Source organism: Sturnira hondurensis, unplaced genomic scaffold (assembly GCF_014824575.4).
Source record: "Sturnira hondurensis isolate 20B ecotype Veracruz unplaced genomic scaffold, ASM1482457v3 Scaffold0022908, whole genome shotgun sequence".
In the NCBI taxonomy this organism is placed as follows: domain Eukaryota; kingdom Metazoa; phylum Chordata; class Mammalia; order Chiroptera; family Phyllostomidae; genus Sturnira; species Sturnira hondurensis.
In genome coordinates this window covers 9,730,453-9,738,163 of record NW_028095539.1, presented here as the reverse complement: position 1 = coordinate 9,738,163, position 7,711 = coordinate 9,730,453, and the positions used below count along the sequence as shown (strand labels likewise).

Here is a 7,711-nt window from a genome sequence, read left to right as displayed (position 1 = left end):
CTCCCTGGCTTGGGGACAGTAAATGTGGCAAACGCTCTACCCATGTGGGCTGAGGTCGTGGACTCATTAGTAGTGCATGTCCCTCACTGTGCACACGTGATGCCCAGCTGTGGGGCAAAGGTGAAGGTCTCCGCCCGGGCAGGACTCTGCACCCCAGTCCCGGAACTGAGCGGTGCTCAGGAACGAGGCAGATGGGGGGATGGGAAGGGCACACCTGGTGGAGGACGTGGTCCGGCCAAAGGCCCAAGGGCTGGATCGAGGCGGCTCCTCAAGTCAGCAGGGGCCCGATGAGGCTGGTAGAGGGTGTGGGGGTGGACACGCAGCCTACCCATTTTGCTGTGGCAGTAGGTGTCACCCCGTCCACCCTGCCTCCCCACCTTCGCAGGTAGAGAGCCGCCCCCCTGGCCAGGCAGGACAGGACTCCCCTTGCCTTCCCCCCCAAAGGCCCCCTGGCCCCAGCCAGGGGCCTCCAACTTCAAGGAGCATGATGGTGGGATCCTGGGGGCTGGGCCCCTTAGGCCAGGTCCGGGGTCTTTCTGGGGAACAGCTCAGCCCAGCCATCGAGGGGCTGCCCTGACCCCTCACTCTCCTCCCCTCACCCTGCTCAGGGCCAGGCACTCTCTTCTTGAGAGAGAAGCCAGCGACCACGGTCCAAGACAGAGCCCCACACCCAGGTGTGGTCGCACCTCTGTCCTCTCACGTGCTGGGCATGCTCTGGGGGAAACTGAGGCTCAGGCCCACGGCTGGCCCCACGGAAGGCCCGAGGGCACCAGTGCCAGCCGTGGTGGGGCGGGGCGCCGGGGGATGGGGCCCACTGGTGGAGGCTCCTGCCAGTGGCAGGCCTGGTCCCAGACTGCATTCTGCCCCCGCCCACCTCCCCCTGCTCACCCCCCAGGAATGCACCCCTCCCTTGCTCACATCCCTTTCCTGTCCTCGCTGCCCGGAGCGGAAACCAGCTCAGATTTGGCCAAGGAGCCCAGGCGGAAGCCTCGGGCTGTCGGGAGGCTGGGGGACTGTGCAGGGTGGCTGCCTCGGCCCCAGCGCACCTGCAGGTCCAGGTGTGATGGCCTTAAGCGCAGGGTGGGCACCGACCATGCCAAGCCGGCCCCTGCCCCCCCATTCCTGACCATACCAGGGATGGCCATTGGCCCCTTAGCCCCCAAGGGATGCAACCCAGTGGGGGGTCCAGCTGAGGAGTGTGCAGAGTTGGGGCCTGTGTAGGGAGTGCACAGGTGTCCCACCACACTCCACGTCCTTTCCCTGCCCTTGGAGCACCTGCCCTGTGCCAGGCACCAGCCCGCAGAGCCCCCCAGCAGCCCTGGGGCTGTCAGGGCCAGGGTGCCACTCCACCGCTGGAGGGAACCCCTGGCGGAGTGGGTAGCCCTGGCCTTCCTGCTCTGCTTCGTCACTGCTGAGCCCACGAGTCAGGCAGGGGCGCCAAGGTGAGTGGGCAAGTTGCACCCCACCGGGGACCCTCAGAAGCTGGGGTGCAGCTCCCAGGAGCAGCACCGCTGGCCCCATGCCCTATCCTGGGGAGGCAGACTGACCACCCTGCCTCCCTGGTGGGGTTAAAGGAAGCAGTGGGGGTGCCCAGCCACTTCCCAGCACAGCTGCTTCCTGGAGACTCTGCTGTGACCTGAGGCCCTGGTGTTGCAGCCAGCCCTGGACGGACCGAGCTGGAGCCATGGAGAGGCTGGGGACTGCAGGCTCGGGGACAGGAGGCCATGTGTCCTTCTCATCCCCCAGCAGGCCCAGCCCCAGCCTCACTCTCCCCTTCCGCTCTGTGACATCGCTAGGAAGAGGAGAGGGCAGTTGTGGGGGGACATGCCAGCCCTCTGCTGCCCAGAGTGGCCGGGACGCCCTGGGCTGTGATGCTCGCTGCCGACCCACCCTGGCTGACCCATCGCCACTCAGGTCCCGAGCCTGCCTCAGCGTGGGGACCACTTAGGCCCCTTCGGAGCTGGGGTCAGACCTCAGGCGGATGGACCAGTCTGTGGCCCTAGTGCCAAGAGGTGCCTGAGCGGCCAGCCGGGCAGGCAGGAGCCGCCGCGATTGTCTGCCGCAGTTCCTGCCCCGGGCGTCCTTCCTGCGCACTGGCCCTGGCCGCGCTGGCCCGGCTGAGTGTTTGTTATTTGATCTGTATCCTCGCTCGGCCCTTCTACCAGGTGTCTGGGCTGCTGGGAAGAAATCCTCTCCTCTTTCCCACGCTCCCCGACACATTTTAATGAATTAGCTGGAAGCCCCGCCCCCCTGCCCGCCTGCTCGCCGGCCTGCTCGCCCTCCCTCCCCTGCCCAGAGCCTTTAAGGTGGCCCCAGGCCTCAGCCCAGCTCTGGCCAGGCCCCCCCCCATTGGAGCTGTCCTCCTCTGTGGCCCCCAGACCTCCCCAGCCCAGGTCCGTAACGCTCCCCAACCTGCCCCACCCCCACTTCTCTGAGCCTCCAAGGAAAGGGGGTTCCAAGAGAAAGAGGGCTCCCTCTCACACTCTGACCTCCGCGTTGGCCCCCCAGGACAGAGTCCAGATGCAGTAGCCAGAGTTAGATCTGTGCCCCCAGATCCGAGGTACGGGCGCCTCCCTCAGAGCCAGAGAACCATTGCACGCGGGTACAAATGTCCCCCTTTCCGGTGTGCCCTTCAGCAAACGTTTAGAGCGTGTGTGTTGGGGACCTGGGCGGCACAGAGTCAACTCTGGCACGTGGGTGTGGACTCGCGCAAGGTGGAGCGGAAGTGCCCTCTGGCCGCAGCCAGGGAGCGCCAGGCTCGGTGATCCCTCCGCTGCGCTGTCCCGCGGAGGAAGCGGTCGCCGGGGCCCACAGCGGAGCAGCTGGGTGAGGGGGGCTTGGGGCGTGGCCACATAGCAGGGACAGGCCCAGGCCCACCCACATGACCTGTCCTCCCAGTGCTGGCTGGGTGGGGTGGGCGCAGACTGCAGGCTAGACTCCTGTGGCTACTCCAACCACATGGTCCCCGCGGGGGGCGCCTAAGCTGCCAATTTCATGGCCCGTGGTGGCGGCCGCGAGTTCCCACACTGAGCTCACAGGGCCCCTTTGTCTGCCCACCGTGACGCTCGCCCTGGGTGTCAATGGGACTTTTCTCCGAGGCTCTGCTCCCTGCCCAGCAGTCTCCAGATGCCCTTCTCCAGACCAGGGGGCCTGAGCCCACCTGGGCAGGGGGCCTCTGTGAACCCACCACCTTCCGGGGGTGGCCCTGTGCACGGCTAGGCCCTGGCAGGTGCATGGAAAACACAGACCTGAGAGGGAGGAGCCCTGGGTCATCCACATACGCTCTCAGAGCACAGCCACCCTCCCATCCGCCCTGCTCTGGGAGTCCAGGGGGCAGCAGGTGGGCGGCCCTGCTCCAAGGGCCCCTGTGCTCCGCTCGGCCTCCGTGGCAGCCCATGCCACGGAGTGGTCCCTGGGTGCCGGGGGGGCGGGGGGTGCTGGGGGTGATCAGGAGCTCTACCCCCCAGGTGCTCACAGTTCAGCAGCCTCCTCACCAGGCCAGGGACACAGCTCCCAGCATGAGCGGTCCAGGAGTGGGGCAGCGGGGGCAACCCTGGGCCACACCCATGGCCGGGCCACACTCAGAGCGTGGGCTCTGGTTCTGCCAAGGCTCACCCACCTGCTCCGGGGGAGGGGGGCTTCTGAGGGGAACAGGTCTGAGCAGACCAGCTAGACCACCAGCCTCAGGAGGTCCAGAGCAAGGGACGCAGGCGGCCCTGACTACCAGGAGGACCCCAGGCCAGACAGCCAGGGTTAGGTGGGAATGCAGCGGGCTGGGGAAAGCCAGACCTGGGGTGGCCTCGCCTAGTTTTTCTTGTGGTTTGGCTACGACCCCTTCCGGAGCACCGGGCAAGGTGTGGGCACACCCACATCCTGAGGGATGGTGGGGAGCCCATCCCCACCCCCAAACAAGACCTGACTGGGTGGTCTCCCCGGGGGAGGCACAGAGCCGCCTCCTGGGGAATTCCCAGCAGCCTCTGGAGGAACGGAACGCAAGTCCCTGCGTGCTGCCCGGCTGCTGGCCTCAATGCCCAGCCTACAGCTCCGAGAATCATTTCTCCTTAATTCCCAGCGACCGCAGCCAAGCTGTAAACTGTAAAATCCTAATGAGGAAATTTGGCGGGAGCGTTAGGGTGTAAATTAAAATGGTTTACAGTTTGGAAATGAGTCACTTCAGATTTCCCTTTCAGAGCAGTCCTTGGTGCCTCACCTGGGGCTGCTCACCTGGCCAGGTCTTCCTGTCCCCATTCATGCAGATGGGGGGCCCAGGAGAGGGGAGGCAGGCCCTCCAGTCCAGCTGGCTGACTGCCCCCACTGCGGAGCTTCCTGCCACACCACTCCCAGCCCTGGGCTTTTATTTGGAGACCTGGCTGCTTCTTGGTCAGGACAGGGCTGAAAGCCTCATGTGTGGGTTCATGCCAGGCGGGTTGGGGCTGGGGAACAAACACCGGGTGATCCAGGCCACTAGGGGAGCCGCCGTCGAGCGGGAAGGACCCGTGTGGCCACTCGCCCGAGCTGCTCCTGGAGTAGCCACTCGCATGGGCCGGGCATTCCTGTGGGTCTTGCTGGGGATGCAGAGGGTCCGTAGCCCGCCCTCTCAGCGCGAGCAAGATCAGGGTCTCTGCCCGGACCTCCTGAGGCTGAGATGCTCGAGAACCCCCACCCAGGATAGGCCGTCCTTGGGTCCACTTGGGGGTCGAGCTCGGCCCGGAGCTCGAACCGCCGTTCCCTCCGCGAAGGGAGTTTGGAATTCCCCGGATGGCCAGAGGAACAGTGGGCGGGACGACTACAGAGACTCCGGGGGCGGAGTGGGAGGACGGGGGGCCCGGGGAGTCCGGCGGCGGCGCGGCGGAGCGAGGACCTCCCCACCGGGAGCCTCCTAGCTCCCGGTCCAGCGCGGCCAGAGACCAGCGCCCCCTGCCGCGAAACGCACCCCCCGGACACGCCCCCTGCACGCCACGCCCCTACTCCGCCCCCAGGCAGCGTCGACCAATGGGCTGACTGCCGGCGCGCGCGTCACGGGGTCCATTGTTATGCAAATATAAAGGCGGTAAAAGGCGCCCCGGCGCGGCGGGCGGGCGAGTGCAGCGGCGCGTGGGGAGGCGCGTGGGGTCCGCGTGGGAGCTGCAGCCAAAGCGAGTAGGGACCAGAGAGCGCGGCGCCGCCGCCTCGGCTCCGCCGGCCTCCAGGAGCACAGCGTCCGTCCCGGTCGCCCGCTCGCACGGGCGCGGCTGGATGCGGCGGGGGCCCTGCGGCGGCGGCCCCCGGCCCCCAGCGCCCAGAGCGCCCAGGGGCGGCGTGCGGGGCCCGGGGGCACCGCGCCGTCCATGCGCCGAGGCGGGCCCGGAGACAACCGGGGGCCTGCGCTGAGCCCCGGCCCGACCAGCTGCCCGCGTCCGGCAGCATGAGCCAGACCGAGCTGTCCACCTGCTCGGCGCCGCAGACGCAGCGTATCTTCCAGGAGGCCGTGCGTAAGGGCAACACGCAAGAGCTGCAGTCACTGTTGCAGAACATGACCAACTGTGAGTTCAACGTGAACTCCTTCGGGCCCGAGGGCCAGACGGCGCTGCACCAGTCCGTCATCGACGGCAATTTGGAGCTCGTGAAGCTGCTGGTTAAGTTCGGCGCCGACATCCGCCTGGCCAACCGTGACGGCTGGAGCGCGCTGCACATCGCCGCTTTCGGCGGCCACCAGGACATCGTACTCTATCTCATCACCAAGGCCAAGTACGCGGGCAGCGGCCGGTGATGCCCGCCCGGACCCGATCCCCGACCCGGCCGCGGGACCCGCGCGAGTCGCCTCTGCTGTACCTTCCCGCCAACTACCTCGGTGTGCGCCCGGCCCTCGGCGCCGCGGCCACGACGAGTACGGCGCGCGTCCGTGCACACGGGGCCCGCACGGCGCCCGCTGGCCCAGGTCGACGCCCCCCCGCGGCCGCCTGGAGCTGGGCCGGAGCGCTTCCCACGGCCCCCGCCCTCCGCCTCGCGGGTGGGGGCGGGGCGCGGGCTCCAGCCCCTTTGAAATTTGAGTCTCGCTACCAGCAAGTTCGGAATCCCGAGACACCGGATCCTCCGCTCAAAATGTTTTCTCCGGAGGTGGAAGGCGGGTGACGGGGACGCCGGGCTCCGGGCGCCCCCCGCCCGCGGGACCCGCGGCCGACGCGCCCGGAGGAGACGCTGTGCTGTCGCTGAGGCTCTAAACTATTTATCGTGTGTGTCTATTTACTTGTGGGTGAAGTTTGTGCGCCTGATGTTTTTGTTCGGAAAATACTGTGCGTGGTCAATGTGGTTATGGGGGTGGGGGGCATTTTTTCCCCTAGTCTTACAACTAAAAACTTGAGTCTGTCGTTTCTCGGTTGCACTGAAAACGCCGCCCAGCCCGAAAGCTTCCCCGCGCCACTTCCTCTCGCGCCTGTTTCTCTTCCGCACCTCGGCCCACTTTTTGCAGCCTCCCTCTTCTGTGCCGTCTCACACTCGCGCGCACACACGACTTCGTGTGCGCTTTGGCAGCCCCAGGCCTTCTCCCTTTCTGTGACCGGCCATTGTCCCCAGACCTGCTGGTTTTGCAAAGTCTGCGCGGGAGCCTGGGTGCTCGGGTAAGGCGGTGATGGGGCGGGGGGGTGGGGACCATACCTGGTCTAGCGAATTCTATTATAGTTAACAGTCGGTTGCACACTTTTTTAAAAAAGTAAATGGATTTGCCACGATTAAATGTCATAACATTTATGACAGTATAAAATATTAACATATTTTAAGCCAAGTCTTAGGTGTATTTGTTGAATCTTGGTGATAAAGCCAATTTTAAAGGGCGTTGTATCCAGCGTTGTGTAGGCGACAGTGTTCCCATATTTATATTTTTATAAAAATCCTATAAGACTGTGAATCTTTTATGCTAGTTGCTGAGTGAGTTGAAGGACTGTTTGCCTCTCTTCAGCCTCCCGGAGTTTCGAGAACCCGATCGGAATCCTAAAATCCTGCCGTGGGGGAGGGGCCGCCAGGGGCTGCTGGGGGACCTGACCGGAGGCGGTGCTTCTGCGTCCCTTTCGGTCCCAAAGGCACCCTTCCTGGTCTCCGAGGTTCCCATTTTCTATGCAACCCCACACCCCTTGTTGTTTTGATCCTGAGAAATAAAAGGGAGACTGAATTATTCAAATTTAAATGAGGCTTCCTGGGTAGAAGTGCTGCTGACCCTTCGTGCAAAAATGGGGAGCACTTGAGGACACAGGTGGGTGGAGGCCCTTTGTACGTGGCTGGTCAGATTCGGGCAGTCATCTTTGGCTTTATATAAAACCCTGTGTGAGAAGAATATATTGATAATGTCAGTGAAACAAGCAGACATTGAAACTGAGGCACAGATTACTCCAAAAGGAGTTTTTCTGTATATTTTTTCTAGATGCAAATAACTTTTTAATTATGTTAATTAATGTTAAGACTTTCTAGGCTTATGAAAGCTATGTATGGGGCCCGGTCTGACCACTTCTAACTGGATGGCATCTGCAGCCCATTCCTGAGTGTACGATATACTTGTAGCCCAGCGTGAAAAATTTATAAATAAATTTTTCATTGATCTTTTTATATTAAAAAGAGAAAAAGGTTGTTGGTTCTTCTTGGGCTTGGCACCCGAGGGTCAGGCCGCAACATGCCGGCTGTGGGTGATGTGTACACAACGCTTGGCTCATGCTCACCCAAAGACAGAGCCTGGCAAACTGGC

General features: G+C 63.6%; 1 protein-coding gene across 1 annotated transcript; it reads left to right on the top strand.

Moving 5' to 3' along the window:
• The first annotated feature begins 5,059 nt into the window (after positions 1-5,059).
• On the top strand, positions 5,060-7,573 carry NRARP (NOTCH regulated ankyrin repeat protein). The gene has a single exon (XM_037036743.1). It carries the CDS (start codon positions 5,405-5,407, stop codon positions 5,747-5,749), a length of 345 nt encoding a protein of 114 aa, XP_036892638.1. The 5' UTR covers positions 5,060-5,404; the 3' UTR covers positions 5,750-7,573.
• Positions 7,574-7,711: the final 138 nt, after the last annotated feature.